Below are 27,690 nucleotides of genomic sequence, written 5' to 3'. Positions count from 1 at the left end.
TGAGAGCCTTGGACTCTGTTGAAACTTTTAGGAAACACCTAAAGACACATCTTTTTAGACAAGCATTTAGTTAGCAATATGTCTTTGTATTGTATTTTATTTGTTGTTTGTTGTTTGTTTGTTCCTTCTGAAAAGCACTTTTTGACACTTCTTGTCTGTGAAAGGTGCTATATAAATAAAGTTTACTTACTTACTTACAATTGAAGGGGCATTCTGATGTGAGGTGGCAGTCGGTTCCACAGCTGAGGGCCAGCAACGGAAAAGGCTCTGTCACTTTCTTGCTTAAGCTGGGACCGTGGGACATGGGGAAGACCTTGGCTGGAGGATCTGATGCACTACTTATTTGTTAATGCAAGCTTTTCAAAATAAGGTGTTTTAGTTTTGTAAGATTTAAAATTTTTAAAAGTATCTCCGTCAGGTATGTTTTCTTTAGCTGCAGTGGTTTTAAACACCAGAGAAGAAAGGTTTTGCCTCAACTGTCTGTTGTTATTTTTTATCTCATATTGTCCACCTCTCTGCAAACTATGTTGTTGAACAAATCTTCAATATAATAAACTAAGTTAAGTCTTTAAAAAAAAAAAAAAAAAAACTTAAAACATTTATTCTGTACTTAAGTAAAGTACCTCAAACCTGTACCTTTTTAATATTTCATACTTCAGTGCATGTTTTTAACAGCTATAGTTATTTTTTAAATTAAGATTTTACAAACAAAATATGATCAGTTTATTAAATATGATCCAAAGATTTGACTTAAACTACCAACAAGTACTTGTCAGATCTCTGCAGGGTGAATCCAGACAGCTAGCTAGACTGTCCAATCTGAGTTTTATGTTGCACCACTAAAACAACCTTTGAACGTACACGTTCCACCAAAACAAGTTCCTTCCCAAGGTTATTTTCCAGCGTCACCGGGGCTCCGTGCGGAGCTTGGCACCACCCATGACTACTGGCAAAGCGACACCAGCACCACTGTGACCAACAAGGTAAACACTGTACTTTTTATTCCACTACATTTGTCTGACAATCCTCCTCTTCCTGCTGTTCAGTGAAAACCATGTATCTCTAGATGTGTTGATGTTGAATGTTGGTGATAAACTAAATGATTTGAACTTTATTTACTTTGACATTTATTTATCACCTCACTCTGGTTTGGGACTGCCGGCATTTCTCTCCTCCAGGGACGTCGGTGTCCATCATCTCTCTTCGGAAAACCAGGGGGAAAACCGGTAGAGAAAAAGGAACTTCCTGAGGACTGATGAAGACAAACCTTTACCCAAAGTTAGCCACAGTCTCTACTTCCTCTCTGGACAACAACCAGCAGTAGGCTTCCTGCTTTGAAGGATGTCTATAAAAACATAATATACAAATAAGTATTAACAATAGACATACAAAAACTGGAAATACTTCCTTTATTGATTTTTGTACTTACCATATGTGTGTTTGCCCTGTGCTCTGTCTATATATTTAAGGATCAGAATAAGTCCTTTATAAATTGCATTATGTTGTCAGTTGACCAGCAGATGGAGCAGTGACACAACAGATCACAACAGAAAAGTTCTCTGAGTGAAGATCTTGTAGTAAAAAGTAAAAGTACTTTATTGAAAGGCTCTATGAGCTGCACTAAAAAATATATTTTTTTTACATGTTTGAAGCAACATATTATGTTAATTTACTTGGAGTTACACAATAAATACAATTTGTAAACCACAAAATCATGTGAAATACAAAATAACCATAACAAAAACAGCTTCTGCAGGACTCCTGAACTCTGCAGTTCATCGATGGCCTTTGACCTGTAGGGGGTTCAGGCGGGGTTGGCGTTGGACTGTGTGGAGAAGGGTTTGGTGACGGTGCTGTGGCAGATCTGGTAGCAGGTTTGGTTCCGTCCCTCGTCGTCCTCTGCTCGGTACACCGTCAGACACAAATCCATCCACGGATGCTCACCTGATGTAAACACAACAACACATCAGAGACAAACTTTGCAAACTAACTTTGACAGAGAAACACTGAATAAAAGTGATGATGACGATGAACATTGTTAACAAGCATTTTACTTTTTCTACTGCTTAAAAAAAAGAAGAAAAAAGACCGAAAACTCAAAGTGGTGAATGTGTGAATCATGTATGTTGTTGTGTTTTGGAGCTGCAGCTGGACTAAAGAGTCAAACTCTTAAATCCAGCTGTTTGTGGGTCTGTGAGATGTACCGGTGCTGCCCTCTGCCGGACAGAGGGAGTCCATTGTTTGGTGAATGATGTTCTGAGCCTCCTGATTGGCTGCTACGTCCTCTGCCAACACGCCAAAGAACGCCTCCTGATTAGAAACACAAACGATCATCATCATCCCCTCGTTAAAATCCCTTTCAGGTGGTTTCGTCATGTGATGTATTTTTAATTTAAGATGTTTAATTGATGTCAGATCTCTCCCCACGATGGGAACATCTGAATTCCCGGTGCTGAAAAGTTCTTCATTTATCAAAACTGCATCAAAACGTTTTCTTCACTGAGTTTGAACGCTGTCAGTACAAAAATTCTTTTGTGGCTTTTCCCTTTATTATGAAGTGACAGTGGATAGACATGAAAGGGGAGAGAGATGGGGGATGACACGCAGCAAAGGGCAGCAGGTCGGATTTGAAAATATCTTTCTATGCTTGTGTTTTGTGTATTTGCTCGTATTTTTTTTAAGGTGCAGGGAGTGCTGAGCTTTCAGGGCCAGCAAGGGATCGTTTCTTTTTAAAACACTGACAGAGTTGGTGTTAGAGGCTGACAATAGGGCTGCAATGAATGATGGTTTAAATTTTCCATTATTCTGCCAATATAATAATAATGAGTTCAGAGTTCCTAAAAAAGCTTGTTTTGTGAAATCAACAGTCCAAAAAAATCCCAAATTATTTATGTACTGTTCCACAGGATAAAGAATAACCGTAAATCCTCAAAATCAACAATATCAAAATAGGGACTGTGTTGTATTTTTGCTTCAAAAGTTACTTAAAGAATAACCTATTATAAACCAAAGGTTGTCAATTAATGTTCGATTGATGATCGATTACTTCATTGACTAATCGCTTCAACTCTAAATCACAATTTAAAACATTAGGTCCATTAAAAACGCCTTGCCTTGTATAAACACTGCAGTAAGTCTCACAATCACCTGGTGTATTGTGAACCTCTCTTTAAATTTAGATAACTTTATTAACCCTCAAAGAGGAAACAAATAAAAGACAAATCATTCATCACAGCAGACAACCTATAAAAAAAAACATACTGCAACTACAGTAATAAATCAAACTTTATAATGCTTTAAGGACAAATCGAGTCGACCGTTCTCTGGGATATGTTTTCATGCTAATCGAATGTGACCAGTTTTAGGACAAACCGCTTATTAGCTTATAACGAACGACAAACGCTGTGTAACCAGTAACCAGTAACATAGCTCAAGCACGGCATTCGTCTTTTGACTGGTCGTGACTGTTCTCCCAAGATGGCGCATGACTGTATACGTGAACGGTACAGTCTTTATAAACTATCCTTTTAATAAACTGTCTGTACACTTACAAAGTTCTCAATGCTTCGGTTTACATGTAGGGACCCTCATTATGCTACCATGGAAGTGTGGTGCTATTTTGAGCTTTTTTAGTGGTGTAGAAATAGAGATTTCTTTTTACTTTACTCGTGTCCCGATGACTAGCGTTATTAGCTAATTAGCGGTTTGTGCTAAAACTGGTCACATTCAATTAGCATGAAAACATATCCCAGAGAAGGGTCGACTCGGTACCCATGTGTTATTAACCCCTAGGTTCATTTTGCGCCGGATTTGTCCTTTAATACAGTATATAATTTTGGTAAAAGTTCCTACAGATAGTAATAAACTCAGATTTCCTCCCCTCTCCTTGTGATCTAATCTCCTCTGATCCTCCAGAGTCAGCAGTATTTTAAATGCGCTCTGAGACTCACGGCGTCTCTCCACAGGAAGACGTCCAGCGTGTCGGTGGTGTCCTGCAGCTGGAGCTTCATCAGCAGGACGAACTGCAGCAGCTGAACGCCCAGGGCTGCAGACCAGAAGAGAGGAGCGAGATTAAACACTGTGACCTGCGGCTAGAGCAGACCTGAGGTCAGCCAGAAGTCGTTCAGGAGCTTTTACAAACATGCTGAATCAGGAGGAAGGACACGGACACTGACATGAAACTGAAACTTACCGAAACTTTACCTACTATTAAACTTTGTTTTTTTTTGCAAGTTAGACAGTGTGCGGGAGTTTCTTTGCAACTTTTGACCTACTTGTCCCCCTCCGACACACCTGACTCACGAAAAGTATTTTTCTGTACTAAAATTGCACGAAAAAGTAAGATTATTGTCTAAAGTGGCTGCAGTTGTGGCCGGTTTTAAAATGAAGGTGTATTTAAAGATGTTCAATGATATTTATTTAATCATTTCTCAGAGCCCAATGTGACATTTTCAAACGACCAAAACCCAAAGATGTCATATATACAAGAACTATTTAGAGTTGAATGAGGGTTGGGACATACTGAACATATTGTTTGTAACTCTTTATAGATATTATAATTCCTTTGGTTGTGTTGCAAAGCACTTATTGTGTTTTTATATGTTATTGTTATTTTTTGTTCAAACTAAAAGAGAAATTGAGTTTAATCAATAATGCTGATTAATTTTCTGTTGATCAAAATCAAGTCTAGCTTATGCTTTCTATTATTTAAAAGGTGCTCTAAGCAATGTTGGGTGATGTCACTTCTTGTTGACGTATTGTCAAACAAAACGGAGGCTAGCTCCTCATCAGTCCCCTCCCCTCCCTTCAGCGCACTAACACTCCCCCCCACAACCCCACCCCCAAATCCTTCTTGTCGGTTATTGGCTGGAACGCTGGAACTCCGTTACGTTTGGTGGGGCAGGTTGGCGCAGTTTGTTTGTTTGTGTTCAGGGGACAGGCAGCTAGCAGATAGTGAGGAGATGTTTTTTACAGTGTGTTCAGGGGACAGGCAGCTAGCAGATAGTGAGGAGATGTTTTTACAGTGTGTTCAGGGGACAGGCAGCTAGCAGATAGTGAGGAGATGTTTTTTACAGTGTGTTCAGGGGACAGACAGCTAGCAGATAGTGAGGAGATGTTTTTTACAGTGTGTTCAGGGGACAGGCAGCTAGCAGATAGTGAGGAGATGTTTTTTACAGTGTGTTCAGGGGACAGACAGCTAGCAGATAGTGAGGAGATGTTTTTTACAGTGTGTTCAGGGGACAGACAGCTAGCAGATAGTGAGGAGATGTTTTTTACAGTGTTTTCAGGGGACAGACAGCTAGCAGATAGTGAGGAGTTGTTTTTTACAGTGTGTTCAGGGGACAGGCAGCTAGCAGATAGTGAGGAGATGTTTGCTGTATGTGACGAAAAATGTTGTAGCCTAAAAAACCCCGCTTAGAGCACCTTTAAGCTGCATTATTTACTTTTTTTGGCCACTTAGCAGAAGAAGCTGAAAACACAACACCGACATTTGGAGCGTGAGCAGATTCCTGTGCGTTTTCTCCACCTCCAGGGTTTCCTCCGACAGTTCAGCGATTCAATCCGAACTCTCCTCTCACCTTCTGCTATGATCTTCTCATCGATCATTTCGACTCCTTCAGCACACGACGGCTCCCTCACTGCAGCCTCGGAGCAACGCTTACACCTGCAACACACCAGAAAGAGATTATGTTAAAAGGGGGACTGACTTTAAAGTGTGTGCCTGTTTTTGTAGCAACTGACTGATTTTGATAACCAGGTTTGTATGCCAGGATTCTCACCCGTAGTAGGTCTTCCTGCCTCTGAACAGGAAAGGTGCCGACAGGTCCAGCAGAGCGAGGTGACCTGCCGATGACATCACAGGGACGATGTTCTGGTAGCCGGCGGCGATTCGACGCGTTTCCTCCAGAGTCGAACCTGCAAGACACCAGAACCTCCGTCACCAGAGGTCTAGTCCCGCGTTGCCAGACCTTCCTCCACGATGCTGTGGAGGAGGGTCTGGCGAATCCACACAGCATTCCGGGATGGGAGAAAAACATGCTCTGGTTTATTGGCATTTCTTTAAAGGAACACGCCGACTTATTGGGAATTTAGCTTATTCACCGTAACCCCCAGAGTTAGACAAGTCGATACATACCCTTCTCATCTCCGTGTGTGCTGTAATGCTGACGGCTCCAGTGGCATCAGCCCATCACAGAATATGCAGGTTAATGGTTCCAGTAATCCTACTGCTCCGAATTGTGACAAAATAACGCCAACATGTTCCTATTTACATGTTGTGATTTGTAGAGTCACAGCGTGTACAAAAAACAAGGTCACATGAGACACAGCCATCGTCTAACCGTAAACAAGGAACAGGAACTATATTCTCAGACAGGTTGTTGTAAAGCAAATCATTCCGCCCAAGTACTATATTGTTCCGCTTGAGAATATAGTTCACAGTATGTATACGGTTAGAAGACGGCTGTGTCTCATGTGACCTTGTTATTTGTACACGCTGTGACTCTACAAAAAAATCGGCTTGGGAAGGAACTTGTTTTGGTGGAACGTGTGTACGTTCAAAGGTTGTTTTAGAACGCCAACACAAAGAAAGCGGAAGGTGACGGACATCCCGCAGAATTTTCAGCGGCATCTGAACAATCCTGGAAATGGTCGATATAGACTACCGGAGGACTCTAGGATGAACACTTGACTTTGTGTTTTTGCGCGTTTTGACGGCAGCAGGAATAAAGCTTTTATTCTTCCAGATGACGAAAGATGTTTTCCCTTCAAATGTGTTCAAAGTTTACATTTTCTACATTTTCTAATTTAAAAAAACCCTGAGGAGAATAAAAACTGTCGGTTAAGTTTGTTACCCATGAGGAAGATGAGCTCTTTGCTTTTGTCCTCAGACATGAGCTGGGTGGACATGTGAACGCTCAGTGTTCGTTTGGGGGATCCTGGGGAATCTCCGGGGACATCGACCCGCCCAGACAGCGCCCACGGCGGGGGACTGCAGGGTCCAGAGTCCTTGGACGCCTCAGAGAAGAGACCTGACACAAGTTCATCGTCTGGGACGTCCTGCCTGAGATCACAGGGAAATCAGATATATCATTTTATTACTAGGGCTGCTCCCTCTTAGTCGATTAGTCGACTAATCGGTTGTTTTGGTCTTAGTCAACTTAGATTTCTTTAGTTGATTAGTCATGTTTGATGCCTTTTTTCATGCTGAATGACTTATTTCCAAGAAACGTCCGAGAACATCTCTGGTAAACACAAGAATTAAAGTGGTGCTTTTGCATGACTCTTTGCGGAGAAACTCAGATTTACAGATCTGTCGATTAAATCAACTAATCGATTAGTCGATACAACTGAATGAATGTTAGTCGACTAAGAATTTCTTTAATCGAGCACAGCCCTATTTTTTACATTTTAAAAAAATCTAACAATGCTACTGCATTAAAATACACGAAAATACCCACTGCCACACATGTCTACATCTGTGTACCTGGGTATGAATTGAAAACCAACTTAAAACCCCAAAACAATAAAGGAAACCAAGAAAACTCAGCACATTCCTAATTTAACCCTTCAGTAAAAAACATTATTTATATATGTCTGTGCATATGACAAAAAAAAAAAACCATATACCAAACAATTTATACTGTGTTACACATTACAGGAAACATTGAGAGCTTGAGGAGTCTTAACAGTGTGACACTTTGACGGGACAGTGAATGCGTGTGTGTGTGTGTGTGTGTGTGTGTGTGTGTGTGTGTGTGTGTGTGTGTGTGTGTGTGTGTCAGCCCACATTGATGTACACTTGCTGCAGTAGAGTTTCAGAGCCTGGTGGAGTCTGCGGGGCTCGTAGGTCCTCAGTTGGACTCTGACGTGGTGAACTCGACCCGGATCGGACCGCTTCACCTCGGACAGTGTCACCAGCTGCGTGTCATGACCACAGCTTATCTCTGACACAGTTACAGATTCACAGACACAGGCAAAGTTAGTCTCGCACTGCCAGACTGGCTAGTCCACACAGCATTCTGCTCTGGTTTATTGGAATTTCTTTAAACCAATCACAATCGTCTTGGGCGGCGCTAAACGTAGAACGGCGCCTCTGCAAAATAGCCTCGGAAAGGAACTTGCTTTGGTGGAACGTGTGCGTTCAAAAGTTGTTTTAGTCGTGCAACAGAAAACTCAGATTGGACAGATAGTCTAGCTAGCTGTCTGGATTTACCCTGCAGAGATCTGAGGAGCAGTTACAGCTGACTGACATTCGGCCGAATTTCCGGCGACACCGGAAAAAACCCAGAAATGCAACGTTGTAGATATAGACTACAATGAGAGTGACTTTCATCAACTTTAAAAGAGGGAACATAAAAATGTTACTAAGGGTTAGGGAAATAAGTGTTGAGCTATCCAGCCTGAAGTCACAGCACTTTGTAGACTTCCAAAACAAAGTTTAAGAAGCCCTAAAATATCATTAAAACATAATTTCAGAAATAAAAAAAATGTAGGACTTGCAGACACCCTTGCATTAAGGATTCTCACTGTTTTGATCATGTCAAATTTCACAACTTATTCTTTATCAGGATTTAAACATCTAGGAGGATGCTCAATGACCAATGACACATTTGACATAAGACCTGTGATGATATCACAGGGATTCTGCAAAGATGCACATTTTTCAAAACCTTTTTCACACAGCACTGAATGCATTTTAAGTATGATGAAAACACTTGAGTTTCATGCTGAGTTTTCATGCTTTATGTTGAGGTTCTTACCTGTGTTGCACTTCACTTCTCCAGCTTCTAAAAACAGAAACAGAGGAAGCAGATATAGGAACACACAGATCATTAAGCGACAGGTAACACAGGCCTTTAAACAAACTGTACTCTGCAGAGCTGTGTGGAAAAGAAAATCACCTGATCTGAAAAGCATTTCATTAGAAGGCTTTAATCCTAAAGCAGAGCAGCGGTTTCCAAAGAACTAGCTCGAGATTAACATCTGATAAAAGATTGCATGTTAAATTTTGTTTCCACTGAAATACAATTAAGGAGACGCAGTACCATAGAGCTGCAACGATTATTAGATTAGTTATCAAGTATTATATTAAATCGGTTTGAGTCATATTTTATGAAAAAGGAAAATCTGATTCCAGCTTCTCAATTGTGTATGTATGTATGTATGTATGTATGTATGTATGTATGTATGTATTTTGTGAACAGTGGTTTCTGTTGGAGATGGTAAGTCCCTTTGGGGTGGACTTTGGGTTTTGTCACTTTATAAACCTATAACATGCACAAAAAAGATATATAACACAATAAAGGAAAGGGGAAAAGCCAAAAAGCATAATATGAGCACTTTAAGTGTTAACTATACTTTGAATTTAAGAGACCTCGTTTTTCACGGCTTTGGAATAATTTATATTGGAAGTATGTTTTATATAGAATGAATGGTGCAGATCAGCTCAGGCTTCATGTCATGAACTCAATGTCTTGTTTTCCTTCTTCGCCTGCTGACTCTTAAAAGCCCTGGTTCGGATAAAAAAGGAATTACTTAAGTCTGTACAAAGTCAAATTGTTGGGCTATGTTGATAAAGAAGTTATGTTTAAAAGAAGAATGTCCGTGCTCTTTTTGCAAAGAAACTGCGACCCAAATATTTTGTCCACTCAGAGTTCTACAAAAAGCATCAGGCCTGCAGGTCTGACCACAGACAAACCGCTGCAGCTTTAAAAAAAAAAAAAAAAAAAAAAGCTTTCTGTCTGTGCAGTAACCTTCAGGTCACAAGTTGGGACTTTATTTTCACAATTTATTCTTTATCAGGATTTAAACATCTAGGAGGCTGCTCAATGACAAATGACACATTTGACATAAGACCTGTGATGATATCACAGGGATTCTGCAAAGATGCACATTTTTCAAAACCTTTTTAACACAGCACTGAATGCATTTTAAGTATGATGAAAACACTTGAGTTTCATGCGGAGTTTTCATGCTTTATGTTGAGGTTCTTACCTGTGTTGCACTTCACTTCTCCAGCTTCTAAAAACAGAAACAGAGGAAGCAGATATAGGAACACACAGATCATTAAGCGACAGGTAACACAGGCCTTTAAACAAACTGTACTCTGCAGAGCTGTGTGGAAAAGAAAATCACCTGATCTGAAAAGCATTTCATTAGAAGGCTTTAATCCTAAAGCAGAGCAGCGGTTTCCAAAGAACTAGCTCGAGATTAACATCTGATAAAAGATTGCATGTTAAATTTTGTTTCCACTGAAATACAATTAAGGAGACGCAGTACCATAGAGCTGCAACGATTATTAGATTAGTTATCAAGTATTATATTAAATCGGTTTGAGTCATTTTTTATGAAAAAAGGAAAATCTGATTCCAGCTTCTCAATTGTGTATGTATGTATGTATGTATGCGTGTATATCTATCTATCTATCTATCTATCTATCTATCTATATATATATATATATATATATATATATATATATATATATGCGTGCCATGCTAGCAGCTAGGCGAGCATTATAACGTGTGTTACAAAGTGACCACGTTGGTCTCTGAAGTAAAGGCTGGACTACAGTAGAGCTGTTTGGAGCAGTTTGTGAACAGTGGTTTCTGTTGGAGATGGTAAGTCCCTTTGGGGGGGACTTTGGGTTTTGTCACTTTATAAACCTATAACTTGCACAAAAAAAGATATATAACACAATAAAGGAAAGGGGAAAAGCCAAAAAGTATAATATGAGCACTTTAAGTGTTAACTATACTTTGAATTTAAGAGACCTCGTTTTTCACGGCTTTGGAATAATATATATTGGAAGCATGTTTTATATAGAATGAATGGTGCAGATCAGCTCAGGCTTCATGTCATGAACTCAATGTCTTGTTTTCCTTCTTCGCCTGCTGACTCTTAAAAGCCCTGGTTCGGATAAAAAAGGAATTACTTAAGTCTGTACAAAGCCAAATTGTTGGGCTATGTTGATAAAGAAGTTATGTTTAAAAGAAGAATGTCCGTGCTCTTCTTGCAAAGAAACTGCGACCCAAATATTTTGTCCACTCAGAGTTCTACAAAAAGCATCAGGCCTGCAGGTCTGACCACAGACAAACCGCTGCAGCTTTAAAAAAAAAAAAAAAAAAAAAAAAAAAAAAAAAAAGCTTTCTGTCTGTGCAGTAACCTTCAGGTCACAAGTTGGGACTTTTTTTATTTTATCCCCAGTGAAGCGTGGGCTTTTAGCAGGCCCTGCTAATGGAAACAGCTCCCCGCAGCTTCAATCTATCCATCCGTTTTAGTCTCTCAGAGAAGAAATCAGTCCGTCTGAGCAGACAGGATGTTCATATTCCCGCTGCTGGCAAACACGTTCATTTAACCAAAGACCGGCCGGCGGCTACCACTCACATCATTCTCGTCTTCTTTGTATTTTAGTCTCGCAATGAAAATATTTCGATTTTCTTTTTCAGTCATTTGTCAGCAGACACTTCAAAGGAGGTTTACTGGGAAAACAAGACTAACGGCGTGTTTCAAAGGGAGGTGTTTCAGCCACGTTTTCTTCAGATGTCCGCCTCACACTGGTCTGACTGAAGAGATACGCTTCTATTTTAATCAATATAGCGGTTTTACACAGAACCATTTAACAGAATCATGTCGGAATCGCAAAATTGAAAATTTCAAAAAGCTATAAGACAGATTTCGTATGACAACATTAAGGCAGTGCTAAAAGCTAACTGGAGATTTGAATAAATCCAAAGTACGATAGGGTTATCGCACCTGGCGCAACTTTACAGGTACTCTCCCCTGCACCATCTTTGGGACAGCAGCATCACTCTCCTTACGCTCTCTCATGGGGCCTGGGTCTGAGTGGAGTGGTTTCTTGGGGTTATCAAATGGGCACCCCCCTTCATCGATGTTTTGTCGAATTAAGCCCATGACATCTCCAAGGGGTACATTAAGTCAGTGCTAAAAGCTAACTGGAGTTTTGAAAATATGACTACGTCTAAGTTTCCCACCGTCCCACTGTAACTAGTTTAAAAAACGTCATTTAAAAATAAATATAAATTTTATCTTAGGCCTGGCGGGGGCCATGGCAATACACTGAGGGAAACCCTGTCCATCCAGTGGACTTTTGATATTTGATGGTTCAGTGGAAAAAACGGGATACATTCGAGACCTGTTGAACATCCATTCGTACCTAGAAACTCTGGCGGGGTGCACCAGATGTCCAACATGTCCTCGTCATTCAGCTCGTACTCGTCGTCATTCAGCTCGTACTCGTCATCCTCTGGGAAGGCCTTCATGACTCTACAGAGACATAAACAGGAAGAAAAGGACTTCTGGTTGGGAGACTTGTGATCACAAACACACACATACATACATGTACATACAGAAGTACAGAATCAGAAAAGGGTTTATTGCCACAATAAGTCACACTTATGTGGAATTTGCCTTGGGGAAAGTTGCATACATAAACAAACAAACATATTAAACATTAATATGAAATAAACAATAATAAAGAATGTGCAAATAATATATAGTATGTGCAAAAAAATCAGGGGAAATTATTCAAGTATTGCTGTACGATTTGTCTTTTGTGGTTCAATTATGCAGCAGAATCAGAACCAATAAACAGAACCAGAGTCTGCAGTATGAAGTATGTTTCCTATAAGGACTTTATTCTTAACCATCAGTTCTCAGGCATATTTCGTCATATTCGTCTCCTGCTGTACCTCTTCAGCTCCTTCACGACGGGGCTGTTTTCTGGAAGAACTCGGATCCCCCGGCCGTACGCCGTTCCTCCGTGCAGGTGAAAAGCCAGGTGGTCCACCTCCTCTGACTGGCTGCTGGTGAGGCCCGGCACCTTACTGGATCCTGGGATCGCTCGTAGGTTGTAGATCCGCAGGAAGTCCCCGGGCTGATAAACAGGCAAACGGGACAATTAACACACAAAATTATTGTTTTTGTAAACAAAGAGCAGCAAGATGGAGGAAGATCTTGAAGTACACAAAGAGTTCAATGTCATTTTCTCTTTTTGACATTGTTTTAACTGCTTTTACCAGCTGAGAACTAACCATGACTAGTCAACTGATGTTGATGTGTAAAATTGACTAGTTCCTCTTTTGAAGACAGAAAAATTCAATGAAATAAAAAATAAAAAACATGTCCGTCAAATCCAAAATTTGAAGAAGCCTATTTTGCTCTCCAGTTTACTATCAGTATAAAAGGAGATACTTGTGTTGGATCCAAATATCAACCTGTTCTCACTCCGTACTCGTAAAATACAGACGTTTGGACAAAACGCCCTTCATTTGTATCGATATTATAGCGATATGAGACTAGATATCATCTTAGATTTTGAAAATTGTAACATGGCACAAGTGGTGTTTTTTCCTGGTTTTAAAGGCTGCATTACAGTAAAGTGATGTCATTTTCTGAACTTACTAGACTGTTGTAACTGTTCTATTATTTGACTTTACCCACTTAGTCATTATAGCCATATTACTGACGATTATTTATCAAAAATCTCATTGTGTAAATATTTTGTGAAAGCAACAATAGTCAACACTACAATATCGTTGCGGTATCGATATTGAGGTATTTGGTCAAAAATATCGTGATATTTGATTTTCTCCATATTGCCCAGCCCTAGTGGATGGGTCAAACACAGGACTTTCACCCAGGAGACTGGGGTTTGTGTCCTGCGTGGCATGTTTCTTTCTTCTTTAAGCGTCCCATTATTCCCACGTGTCACGGAAGCGTAAGCCCACCCACGACCTTATCCTAAACTCAACCGTCCCATTCCCGCGTGTCACGGACTTTAAAGGAGACTTTTAGCATCAATAACAACAAAAGCACCTGACTAAGCGTCCGTATTTTACGAGATGGGAGTGAGAATCAGTTGCAAATATTTAAGTCAACTACAAGGGCACTCAAAGAGCGCAGACCTCCGCCAAGGTATGTTTCCCAGTAAGGAACTCATTTTTCCAAATATTCCAACACCACATGAACGTAGCACAAATGCCTTATCTCGCAATGTTAACGAAAGTGAAAAAGAATTTGTGTATCCGCCCTGTGATTCAGATCCGCTCCACAATGGGTTGTTCCTTGACCCATGCTAACACCCTTTAACCAAGTTTCATGAAAAGCGGGCTGGTAGTTTTTTCTGTAAAACTTCTGACTGACAAACAAAACGGCAAACAAATGAGACGAAAACATGACCTTCTTTGCGAAGGTAACAAATCAACAAATTGTTTTTGCCCACTTTTGCCACTCTTGGCAACAGAGCAAGCTGTAAACTAAAATCTGACATATTGTCAGCTTATAAAGTTGTTTTGATTAGCATGTTAGCAGAGCACCGTCGCTGCATCTGGGGCTATGCACCGCCCAAGACGATTGTGATTGGTTTCAGAGCTTGTTTGATAGAATCACGGAGAATAAACCAGACAAAAAATATCCCACAAATCCAAAACTAGGAGCCAAAAGAAACTAAAAAGCTCCGCAGAGCTGCAGAGTTGGTGAAAATTCTCTGTGGATTCACAAATACAAGTGACATCTTTCACATTACACATAGTACTTCCTAATGATTTGTTCCTAACTGTATGTAAAAGGCCATTCAGTTCAAACAAACTAACGTCATCCAAACTCTCCGTCACTGTTCCCACTGTAGGTGTCAGTGAAGACTTCACCAGCTTTTTATCAATCAGCAGATGGCGCTGTTGCACCAAACTTACAGTCAGTGTGGTGACAGTGATTCAGAGGCTGCTCAAAGGACTTGGTTTGAAGGTTTGTCTTTTTTTTCTTTTCCCTCTTCAACTCTGTCACGACAAGCCTGCAGAAATCTTTCCTCACTCTCATCATCAACAAACGCTTCAGTAATCAAGAGTCAGAGGTATTCACTCTGTTCAGAAAGCCTTTATAGTGTTTTTACATGACAGGGTTTAGCCTAAATAAAACCCAGATACACACACACACACACACACATATACTGTACCTGCCTTTATTGTTAGTTACAAACTATTCAATACCATCAAAAGACTGGATGATTTTGAAACATAAGATTGAGAATATCTTCACCCCTTGTAGGTGTCTTCTAATAAAAAAAAAATAGTTACATTTCATTTTAAGGTCAAGAAATGGTACTCTCCTCCTTAGTTCTTCAGCAGCACTTTCTAAGTCCTTAAGAAAACCTGCTGTTTGAGTATGGATCGTTATTAAGACCATATAAATTCCACTGTGGCTGGAAGCAAACAATGAGACCAAACACAGTCTTTATGTGTGCGGGAAACCAGACTAAGCCTGAGTTTTATTTAGTCTTCGGAGACCTGGATGTTTAGCAGATTGAGACATGAAAACAACGGGAAGATACGGGAGTCTGGCTGTGTTTTATCAAAGCTACATGATAGTTTGTAGTTGTAGAGAGCACTGAGAGAATGACTAATGCTAGGAGGCTCTGAAAAAAAAAAACACCAGACGGCAGGGCGAATAAAGGAAGTGCCATGTGCCATCAGCTCTGATCTCGCCTGGTCGAGCTTCCAGTGTGTAGTCACATATTAAATCCTCTGCAGCGGTCCTGAGAGGCCAGGTGTGATTATAATGAGCAGACTTTCAGCTGAGAGAAGCAGCACTAAGTTTAGACCAAAACATGACTCATCGGATCGGAGGACCAAGGTCACAGTATGTCCAAAATACAGTCGCTTACTGAGACGCTTTTGTTGATGAAAGTTGACGCTGCAGTTTTTTCGACGGTGGGGATGGGAATCAGGCCTCATAATGCAATATAATCACGATACTTGTGTCACGATTCAATATTATATGTTGCAATATTCCTGCAACATATTGCAATTTAGCAACTTTTTTCCAATTCCAAATTGTTCCCAATTTCAAATTATGTTCCCAGAAGGAAACTTTGTCAACATCTGTTTTATCTAAAAAGATACATTTCTCGGTGTGTTGATCTCACTTCAATTTTATTGCTGCAAAATGTGATTGTCAAGCAGACCAACACATATATCATAAAAGATCGATACTTGGCGTCTGTATATCGTACAGTATTGCCACGGAAAATATCGCGATGCTATATCAATTTTTTCCCCACCCTTATTTGATGGTGCCAAAATTTGTGGAAGTTTTCATTTTCATTATTATTTTTGTATCCTGATTTATGTAGGCACAGGCAGCTTGGAGGAGGATTTTAACTTTTTCGGACAGAAACCTGGTCAACGGAAGTACGCAAATGCAGAAGCTTCGAGCCACCCAAGATCATTTTCACGCGGCATTGCTTTCTTGAACATCCAAGAAACACGTGACCACCTCGGAACCAATCGCATAAAAGGGATAGCTCAGAACATTTGATTCCCTAGTTGGCCACACTCTATATAAAGGGCGCTAGGTGGAGGGTGGGGGTGTGGCCTTGACCAACTGCCACTTTGCTCGTTTGAAAGCCATGATGTCTCTCTCTCATGGGTGGGCCAAATTCTCTGGGTGGGCAAAGCAGAGAAAGGGGAGGTAACCTTCCTCCTAATGACCTCATAAGGAGAAGATTCCAGATCGGCCCATCTGAGCTTTCATTTTCTCAAAGGCAGAGCAGGATACCCAGGGCTCGGTTTACACCCATCACCATTTCTAGCCATCGGGGGACCATAGGCAGGCTGGGGGAACTCATATTAATGTTAAAAAACCTCATAAAGTGACATTTTCATGCGATGGGACCTTTAAAGTTTAGCCCATTATGTATACTTTTCATGCCTGCTGACAATTTTCCAAATCTCACCGTTAAAATCTCAGAAGTTAGGATGTCCTTTAATGTGGCAGGTGGCTGTACTTTTTATTTGGATATTCCATAAAGTAAGGTATTAAATGAGTATTTATTTGGTATCGGTAGCAAAACTGAGGTATGATATTTGCACTCCCTGCAGGTGATTGGACCCAGAGAGCTGGTAGCTTTAACATAAATCTATGGATGTAGTTTACCCAAACTTTGACAAATATGTGTAAACTACATTAGAGCACAGTGTTTGTCTCATCAAAATATATTATCTCTACTTTCTGTGTGAGGTTAAGATAATTTCAAGTCTTCAAAAGAACAAAATTACCTGAGAATGATTTTTTTTTTAAAGAAAAGAAAGTGCAGGAAAAAAAAAAAAAAAAGAGAAAATGACCTCATAGCTCAATCATTACTGCAAAAGTTGGCATAGCAACCAACAGCAGGAGAATCTGAGGTGAGAGTTTTGTGACCAGCTTTTTTACCAATCAGATCATTCAGCTGGGACCACATTTAGTATAATGGGCACATTATCACCATCAGCATGGGCACGGGGAAGGGGGCGTTCAGGGACTGTCCGACACGCTGGTCCACAGCTCTGAGAGCGATTGGCCTGTCTGACAGATAATGGCTCCCTGCAGCTTCTCCTGCAAACAAACCATTTCCTTTTTAAAGAGGCTGAGGGAACAGAGTGGAACAGAGTGGAGCAGCCTGTGGCGGCTTCTGTAAGTACTTGATCTGTATAAAAAACTAAACACTCCAACGTCCGCCCACCGCCCGAAAGCCTAGATGCCGCTGCCTCTGTCTCATGGCATTAGTGCTGCCCGGCTGCTCAGTAAAAAGGGATTCCTTAAAACTCTAAAGATTGCTTTTGGCTTCCACGGCTTCTCGTCAAGCTGAAGCTCAATAAAGCAGCCAAAAAAACTTGTGCCCTCGCTGAGAAGAAGAAACTGTTCATTTCACACTGGCTTCTTTATGGAGCAGCAGGAAATGGGCTTTAAAAGCCAGACAGATACAGCCTAACTCGACAGTGGGGCTCTTTGTGCTGGAAAATCAACTCGATGGGGAACAAGGGATGTGACCGACTGAAGTAAACCCCATTTCAGAATAAATACATTGACTGCACTCGGAGCTTAAATAAAACAATCAAGGACAGAGACGATAAACATTATTTTCACCATTTAATAAACTAGGGCTGCCCCCTATTAGTCGATTAGTTGACTATCCCATTGTTTTCGTCTTATTCGACTAAGATTTCTTCAGTTGATTAGTCATTTTTGTCATTCATGCTGAAGGACTTATTTTCAAGAAAGTTATGGGGCCCTATCTTGCGCCTGGCCCAGCACAAAGCCCGACATAGTGTCTTTGCTAGTTTAAGACCAACGCAGTTGTCAATTTCCCGACCAGCGTACACGTCGTTTAAATAGCAAATGCTATTTATATACCCGCGCCCATGGGCATGCTGGTCTTACAGGGAGGTGTGTTCAGGTGCATTCTTGGCTTATTTCTATCTTGAGGCAGCGGAAAGTGATCGCGCCATTAATTATCAAATTAGCAAATCCTCCATCATAATAGCAATGTGACAAGGTCCAAACGCGCCTGGCTTTTAAAGGGAATGGGAGATGACACTCTGATTGGTTTATTGTATGTTACGCCCAAAACACACCTATGATTATTGAAGACACTAAGTGCAATTCTTTGTGGTTTTACAGATCTGTCGATTAAATCAACTACTCAATTAGTCGAAACTTTCATATTGTGGCTGAAATGAAGACTGCAGTACCGAGGGAACGCCAGCAAGACTGGGAACTTTTACACTTTTTAGCAGAGAAAAATCCAGGACATCATTTTCCAAAGTATAGACAATGTTTTGTCAATCAAAACATTGTATACACCTGCTGAGTTATATATATATATATATATATATATATATATATAAAAAGCCAAACAGTCATCACTGACATCCAGAAGGTATCAGCATACCTGTGTTTTCAATAAGGCCTTACTTACTTCCTTAGTAACATCACAGAATAGGTTGTCATAATGTGATGATTATAAAAGAGATTTGAAACGTAATGAGACTTCATGATTAAATAAATCTTAAATAACCAATAAATAAAATCTCCCTCTCGAGCCACCCACAGGAATGTTTAAGACACTCACAGCACTCTTCAGGAAATTTATATGGAAATGTCCTCAAATCTGCTTATCTCTGCTGTATTTTCCATTTGATACTTCATACTTAAGAACACATACTGCTCATCCTGTAGTTCTTAATATGGTTAATGTATGGTATGAGGTAAAAGAATATATTAACATATTGGACTCTCTGTCGCAATTCAGCCCAGTGTGCCAAGATAATCCCATAATTAAATCATTCTGGAGGGAGGTGATCAATAACGCCATGTTCATCTAGTCTGTGAACATCCCACTTGACCCTAAGATGATTTTGCTGTCCAACAAATCTGAAACCCCAAGAATATGTAAATGTATTGATTTTGCTATACTACAGGCAAAAAAGGACTATAGCTCTCATCTGGAAGTAAATGGAGGCACCTGCAATCTGTGCTTGGATCAAGAATATGGCTCAATGTATGTACACATGGAGAGATTAACATATATATTGAGAGGCAAATTGGGGGTGTATGAGAAAATCTGGAGGCCATTTGACCAGTTTGTAAAAGAAGAAGACATAGGGGAGCTGCTACTTTGATACTGACATATAATTTGCCTTTTGTTTTTTGATTGTTGTACGGTTGAGGTTGAGAGAAATGTTGTTGTGGGTTGGGACGGGGAGGAGGTGGTTTTAAAATTGTTAATTATATAATAATATAATAAAAACATTGTTAAAAAAATCTAATAAACAAATCCCTTCAACGCTAAGACAATCGGTTTGATTGTAGTGTTCATCTTCAGTTTGTTCATCAGTAGTCAACATGACGAAAGCACTACGCAGGAGTCTTCGCGGGAGGCTAAGTGGGAAGATAACATCCCTGAAACTGGTCCCCCGCTGGTACTTCTGGGCGACTTCAACATCCAGACAGAAGTCGGCTACCTTTCTTCACCTTCTCTCTTCTTTTGCCCTTTCACTCTCTCCTTCACCACCCACTCACAAAGCTGGCAACTACCTAGATCTCATATTCACCAGAAACTGCTCTACATCCAACCTCACTGTTACTCCACACCTCAGACCATTTCTTCATCTCTTACTCTCTCCCACTCTCCCAAGCTCACAAACATATCTCAAGAGACACCGTACCTGTCCGCCGTAATATTCGTTCACTCTCTCCTTCATCTCTGGCGGCATGTGCTCCATCTACCCTCCCTCCATCTGACTCTCTTACTCATGCCTCCTAATGCTGCCACAGACACTCTACTCTCTACTCTATCCTCCTCTCTTGACTCTCTCTGCCCTCTAACTTCACGACCGGCTCGTAAGTCCTCCCCAGCGCCGTGGTTATCTGACTCAGTACGTGCTGAAAGATCAACTATACGGGCAGCGGAAAGTAAATGGCGGAAATCTAAACACCCTTATGATCTGCTTACCTATCAGTCTCTTCTTTCCTCCTTCGCTGCCTCCATTTCTGCAGCAAAAAGCTCTTTTTATCAAACCAAAATTGAATTCTCTTTCTCAAACCCCAAAAAACTTTTTTCCATCTTCTCTAACCTGCTAGATACCCCCAGTCCACCTCCTCCCTCCTACCAACCCACTTTGTCAACTACTTTGTAAAAAAGATAGATGACATACGCTCTTCATTCTCCACCGCACCTCCTGAAATCACCTTACCATCCATCACATCCAGTAGTCGTTGCTCTTTTACCCCTCTATCTCCAGATCAAATTCTTACTTTGATTACCTTTGCCCGTCCAACCACCTGCCCCCTGGATCCTATCCTTTCTCACCTTCTCCAGTCCATTGCACCGGACCTTCCTCCTTTCCTCACTCATCTCATTAACATTTCCTTGTCAACTGGCTGTTTCCCCAATGCCCTTAAAAAGGCAAGAGTGACCCCACTACTCAAAAAACCAACACTTGACTCCTCGGATGTAAATAACTATAGACCCGTCTCCCTTCTTCCATTTCTATCTAAGACTCTTGAGCGTGCCATTCATAATCAACTCTCTACCTATCTCCACCAGAACAACCTTCTTGATCCCCACCGGTCTGGCTTAAGGCTGGTCACTCAACAGAAACTGCTCTCCTTGTTGTCACTGAGCAGCTTCACGTCGCTAGAACAACCTCTCTCTCTTCCATCATCTTTCTGGACCTTTCTGCTGCCTTTGACACAGTGAACCACCAGATCCTCATTTCGACACTCCAGGATCTGGGTGTTTCAGGCTCTGCGCTCTCTTTGCTGGCATCTTACCTGGCAGACCGAACCTATCGGGTAACTTGGAGAGGATCTAGCTCAGAACCTTGCCCACTCAAAACTGGGGTTCCCCAGGGATCAGTCCTGGGTCCCCTCCTCTTTTCTCTGTACACCAACTCTCTTGGATCGGTCATTCAGTCGCACGGCTTTTCTTATCACAGCTACGCAGATGACACCCAACTATTTCTTTCCTTTCCTGAGTCTGAAACTCAAGTATCGGCACGTATCTCGGCCTGTCTGACTGACATCTCTTCTTGGATGTCCGCACACCATCTGAAACTCAACCTTAACAAGACTGAGCTCCTTTTCCTTCCAGGGAAGGGCTCTCCTACCCAAGACCTGACTGCTAAAAACCTGGGTGTGACACTTGATGACCAACTCTCCTTCACTGCTAACATTGCTGCAACCACCCGATCGTGTAGATACATGCTACAGAACATCAGAAGGATACGTCCCCTTCTAACACAGAAGGCAGCTCAGGTTCTGGTTCAGGCTCTAGTCATCTCATGTCTAGACTACTGCAACTCCCTACTGATTGGCCCGCCTGTATGTGCCATCCAACCTCTGCAGCTCATTCAGAACGCAGCAGCTCGGCTTGTCTTCAACCTCCCCAAGTTCTCTCACACTACACCGCTCCTCCGCTCTCTTCACTGGCTACCAATTGCAGCCCGCATCCGCTTCAAGACACTAGTACTTACATACAGGGCCACGAAAGGATCAGCCCCAGCTTACATCCAGGACATGGTCAAATCATATACCCCAACCCGCTCACTTCGCTCTGCATCAGCCAAACTGCTTGATGCCCCCTCACAGCGAGGGAGAACTAATCACTCAACGAAATCCAGACTGTTCACTGTCCTGGCTCCCAAATGGTGGAACGAGCTCCCTATCAACATCAGGATGGCTGACAGCCTACACATCTTCCGCCGAAGGCTAAAAACACATCTCTTCCGACTACACCTCGGATAAAAAATAAATAAAAAAAAACTCTTAAACCTGCACTCTTTGTAGCTTTGCTTATTTAAAGCTAATGTACTTGCAGTTACTACTTGTTGTCTCGAGTTTGTACCTTCAAAGTTGAAAGCACTTAATTGTAAGTCGCTTTGGATAAAAGCGTCAGCTAAATGACATGTAATGTAATGTAACTAAACAAACCGCTAGTTTATTCACTGTACTATCTGGAAGACTGTTTAGAGAGGATCTTCTCTGGTTCCTTATATTTCTTTATGAGTAACAGAGGAGGACGTACTTGAGGGTGCCAGGGAAGTCCCGTCCCTCACAACAGTCAAAAAAACCTTTAACAACACAATTTAAATCCATTAAAGTTTACCTGATCAAAAGGTTGATATTGAGCCAAAAGACGTAAAGACAATCTGACAACATTTTATTTGAAAATAAAAGCTTCCTTAAAATTCTACTCCCTAGAGTAGCCATTAAACCCACTCACACAGAGATACAGCTGTCCAAAGCTGTAATATCTAAATAAATGATCCGTACATGAGACGAAGCTCCACACAGACAAGAGCTGTGTAATGAAGTGTCAGTGTGGATCTGAACTCTCGGTTGTCTGAGCGATGCTCTGCTGACTTCTCAAGCTCTGGGAGAAGAAGCGGCATTTCCGTTGCGGTCGGTGGTTGTTGGAGGCGATTTGTGTCCGCGGGCCGACATAAAGTCATTTTCCTCAGAACTGTGCTCACTAAACAGAGAACAGTGTGGGAGTAAACCGCGCGATGCATTAGTGCGCGACCCCCCCAAAAACATTCAATGACATGGAAATGTGCACTCGGTCGACCGTGAGTTCTAAAAATGACATAATGAGCGGAAGCTGTCGGAGCTGAACGCAGAATGAGAAGAACACGATGACAACGTGAACACAGCAATCAACAGCTCAGCAAACGTTCCCCACAATATTTCAGGATGTGGCCATTAAAGAAAACAAAAGAAGCAGTTATAAAATACAACGGCTGAAGACAAAGTGTTCGCAGACCTCAATCAGTACATCAAGTACAGAGTAAAAAAAACAACATGGTTTACTTTAGTCTGAGCATTAACACTTTTTATATATTCAAGCCCTTGGCTGAGGTTCTTCACATTGTAGGAGGTCACATTTTTCTTTCTTATTTGGATGAAAACCAACTTTTGCCTGTCTAATAATGGAAATCATAGAATATTTGCAGTTGCAAATTGCAATTGCAGTTAAAAGAAATACACTGCTCTGTATAAACAGCAGTGATGATTCTATGAAAGAGAAAATAAATAAGAGGAATAAAAGTGAAATTCATTTCATAGATCAACGGCTGTAGATTTTGTTTTCCCTTTTTTTTTTCTAAATTTGATTACAGCAAAGCCCAGAAAGACATCTGGTTGATAAAATGGGACAAAACTTTATTTGAATGGAAATCAATGTCCATATTTTTAAGGATCTGTTGGACATATTTCCTAGAAAAAGTTAAAATGGATATCCTTTAAAAATGTCAACCTCGTGGTGGCCATGAAAGGAAAAGTCAGGGTATCAGCAAAGTCATTAAGATTCCTCCTCCATTAGCAATGAATGTCTGAACAAAATTTTGTGCCCATCCCTCCAACAGTCCAAATATTTCAGTCTGGACCAGAGTGGTTGCCCAGCAAAATAGCTTGGCTAAAAAGAAGTGTTACATTCTGTTTTTCTAATTCATCAAATTTATGTTATGCTCGGCAACAGTATGGGAACTATATGCATGCTAAATACTAAACTTTGAATTTAATTTTATTGAAGCCTGACCTGCAGCTTATAAAAGCCTTGGAGTAAAGCAGATTCATTGATATTCCTGAACGCCCACATTAACTCTAACATTGGTGTTTAGAATCTGTTTAGCATAAATGACAGTTGCTTTTTTCCACTCCTGAGTGAGGTGGAGGGATGAGGATTCAGACTGCAGACAGGTGCAGGTTCAGCAGGAAGAGAAAATGAGGCGCCTGAGGAGGTAACCAGGTAAACATCTGTGCAGGAGATTCTGCTTAGGCAGAGAGAAAAAGACTGCAGTGGGGAGAGAGGAGGGGAAGATAAATGGATCAACGAAGAGTTGAAGAGTCAGTAGAAACTGAAACTAAGATGGAGAGACAGGAGTTCGAGAGAGTGTCTGTGTGAATAATGTAGAGTGACTCTGGCTGAGGCTGGTAAACAAGACACGAAAAACTGAGTTAATCATAGTTTAGTTTAAGATCAATTGTTGTTGGATTCAGAATTCAGCTTTCTGGACCGGAGAGACAGAGTCAGGGCTAATTTACTAATTCTGAATTCACCCATCAAGAATAGTGTGGTTGTAATCTGAAAACCCCTCTAAATGATGTTCCTATTACCTTTAAAGCTTAATTAGGTTATATTTTCTGTATTAATACCGAATGAAGTGACTCACTGTAATGTGAAAGGATCACCTGCAGTGCTGAACCAGGCCCCCAGGAAGTGCGCTGGGCTTTGAAGCAAATTGAACATAGCGGCCAAACGGTGGTTTTGCAACTCCTGGCCCGTCACGTGTTGGCCTCTGGCCCAAAAAGACTTTTCCCCTTAGACTTACATGACAAAAGACACGTGTAAATCAGTGGATACATTTTTCTGAGCTTCACAACCCCCGAGAAATTACTCGTTTCTCTATCAGAATTTAAACTATTTGGTCCGATAACATTTGGAAAGTCTAGAAAGCTGCACGATTAAATCATTTAAAGGACAATTCCGGCGCAAAATGAACCTAGGGATTAATAACATATGTGTACTTAGTCGACCGTTCTCTGGAATATGTTTTCATGCTAATCGAATGTGTCTCTAGCTTGAAACAAGCTAGCGCAAACCGGTGATTAACCTTTAAGCTTTCGATGCAGAGGGTAAATCGCTATTTCTGTTTTGTGGTTTGAGTGGTCATGACTGTTTTCCAAGAAGGCGCCTGCCTGTATACATGAATGGTACAGCCTTTATAATCTATCTTTTTTAATAAACTGTCTGTACACTTACAAAGTTACATGTAAGGACCCTCATTATGCTACCGTGGAAGTGTGGCGCTATTTTGATCCTTGTTAGTGGTGTAGAAATAGAGATTTACCCTCTGCTAGCGTTAGAAGCTAATCACCGTTTGCGCTAGATTGTTTCAAGCTAGAGACACATTCGATTAGCATGAAAACATGTCCCAGAGAACGATGAAAATACACTGCATGTTTGGTGAAATACCTGCAAAACTCATTCCCATCAACCTCAGCTGTACTTTGTGTCCCGTGCTAATTGGCAAATGTTAGCATGCAAACACGCTAAACTAAACAACAGCAAATGCTAAACATCAACATGTTAGCATTGTCATTGTGAGCAAGTTAACAATGACTGCACTTCATTTGGTCGAGTCGGCGTGCTACTTGTAAAGTAGTGGTGTGTTTATGGTTTTGTCAGTATTGTCATTATGAGAATGTTAGCATGATTACATTAGCATTTAGTGTATAGCTCCATTGTGAAATACATTTTCTCAGATCTTTTAACGGATTCTGAATATTTCCATTCCAACACTGACTTTCCTCACACAAGATCACATCACATGAACCACGTTTCTCCATTGATTAAAGGCATACTTCACCCTCAAAATGATTTGTATAGCAATTACTCCGTGCTACCTTGAATTCTTATTTTCTTTTTCTCGCACTAACACCTAACTAAGTTTTCTAAAGTTTTGGATTCTTCGTTCACCGTGGAGGCATGCAAGAAAAACTAATTTCATTCATCCATCCATCCATCCATCTTCGTCCGCTTATCCGGTGTCGGGTCGCGGGGGGAGCAGCTCCAGCAGGGGACCCCAAACTTCCCTTTCCCGAGCAACATTAACCAGCTCCGACTGGGGATCGGCGTTCCCAGGCCAGGTTGGAGATATAATCCCTCCACCTAGTCCTGGGTCTTCCCGAGGCCTCCTCCCAGCTGGGCGTGCCTGGAACACCTCCCTAGGGGGGCGCCCAGGGGCATCCTTACCAGATGCCCAAACCACCTCAACTGGCTCCTTTCGGACGCAAAGGAGCAGCGGCTCTACTCCGAGCTCCTCACGGATGACTGAGCTTCTCACCCTATCTCTAAGGGAGACGCCAGCCACCCTCCTGAGGAAACCCATTTTGGCCGCTTGTACCCTGGATCTCGTTCTTTCGGTCATGACCCAGCCTTCATGCCCATAGGTGAGGGTAGGAGCGAAAACTGACCCGGTAGATCGAGAGTCTTGCCTTCTGGCTAAGCTCTCTTTTCGTCCACAACGGTGCGATAGATTGAATGCAATACCGCACCCGCTGCGCCCGATTCTCCGACCAATCTCCCGCTCCATTGTCCCTCACTCGTGAACAAAACCCCAAGGTACTTGAACTCCTTCACTTGGGGTAAGGACTCATTCCCTACCTGGAGAAGGCATTCCATCGGTTTCCTGCTGAGAACCATGGCCTCAGATTTAGAGGTGCTGATCCTCATCCCAACCGCTTCACACTCTGTTGCGAACCGATCCAGTGAGTGCTGAAGGTCGCAGGCCGATGATGCCATCAGGACCACATCATCTGCAAAGAGCAGCGATGAGATCCCCAGCCCACCAAACTGCAAACCCTCCCCACCCGACTACGCCTCGATATCCTGTCCATAAATATTACAAACAGGATTGGTGACAAAGCGCAGCCCTGGCGGAGGCCAACCCTCACCTGAAACGAGTCCGACTTACTACCGAGAACCCGGACACAGCTCTCACTTTGGTCATACAGAGATTGGATGGCCCTGAGTAGAGACCCCTCACCCCATACTCCCGCAGCACCTCCCACAGTATCTCCCGGGGACCCGGTCATACGCCTTCTCCAAATCCACAAAACACATGTAGACCCGGTTGGGCATACTCCCAGGCTCCCTCCAGGATCCTTGCGAGAGTGAAGAGCTGGTCCGTTGTTCCACGACCAGGACGGAATCCGCATTGTTCCTCCTCAACCCGAGGTTCGACTATCGGCCGAACCCTCCTTTCCAGCACCTTGGAGTAGACTTTACCAGGGAGGCTGAGAAGTGTGATACCCCTATAATTGGCACACACCCTCTGGTCCCCTTTTAAAAAGGGGAACCACCACCCCAGTCTGCCACTCCTTTGGCACCGTCCCAGACTTCCACGCAATGTTGAAGAGGCGTGTCAACCAGGACAGCCCCTCCACACCCAGAGCCTTGAGCATTTCTGGACGGATCTCATCAATCCCAGGGGCTTTGCCACTGTGTAGTTGTTTGACTACATCAGTGACTTCCGCCTGGGAAATCGACGACAATCCCCCATTATCCTCCAGCTCTGCCTCTAACATAGAGGGCGTATTAGTCGGATTCAGGAGTTCCTCAAAGTGCTCCTTCCACCGCCCTATTACCTCCTCAGTTGAGGTCAACAGTGTCCCATCCTTTCTGTACACAGCTTGGATGGTTCCCCTTCCCCCTCCTGAGGTGGCGAACAGTTTTCCAGAAGCACTTTGGTGCCGACCGAAAGTCCTTCTCCATGTCTTCTCCAAACTTCTCCCACACCCGCTGCTTTGCCTCTTTCACGGCAGAGGCTGCAGCCCGCCGGGCCCTTCGGTACC

The 27,690-nt window shown here is 41.9% G+C and overlaps 1 protein-coding gene across 3 annotated transcripts in view; it reads right to left on the bottom strand.

Annotated features, from left to right (window-relative positions):
* Positions 1-1,575: 1,575 nt before the first annotated feature.
* Positions 1,576-27,690, bottom strand: part of pot1 (protection of telomeres 1 homolog) — an 82,068-nt gene continuing 55,953 nt past the window's right edge. For 2 of the 3 annotated variants that reach the window (XM_028585314.1, XM_028585316.1), the window contains exons 11-21: positions 12,711-12,895; positions 12,176-12,285; positions 9,997-10,023; positions 8,763-8,789; positions 7,790-7,946; positions 6,855-7,063; positions 5,781-5,916; positions 5,580-5,665; positions 3,951-4,045; positions 2,205-2,310; positions 1,576-1,944 (exon numbers count right to left, since the gene is read on the bottom strand). In XM_028585314.1, coding sequence (XP_028441115.1) covers positions 1,805-1,944; positions 2,205-2,310; positions 3,951-4,045; positions 5,580-5,665; positions 5,781-5,916; positions 6,855-7,063; positions 7,790-7,946; positions 8,763-8,789; positions 9,997-10,023; positions 12,176-12,285; positions 12,711-12,895 — 1,278 coding nt within the window. In that variant the 3' untranslated portion in view covers positions 1,576-1,804. The remainder of the gene's footprint in view (positions 1,945-2,204; positions 2,311-3,950; positions 4,046-5,579; positions 5,666-5,780; positions 5,917-6,854; positions 7,064-7,789; positions 7,947-8,762; positions 8,790-9,996; positions 10,024-12,175; positions 12,286-12,710; positions 12,896-27,690) is intronic. The other variant, XM_028585315.1, reaches the window with a different exon arrangement.

Source organism: Perca flavescens, chromosome 8, assembly GCF_004354835.1.
Source record: "Perca flavescens isolate YP-PL-M2 chromosome 8, PFLA_1.0, whole genome shotgun sequence".
Lineage (NCBI taxonomy): Eukaryota > Metazoa > Chordata > Actinopteri > Perciformes > Percidae > Perca > Perca flavescens.
This window is presented reverse-complemented; position numbering and strand designations above follow the sequence as displayed.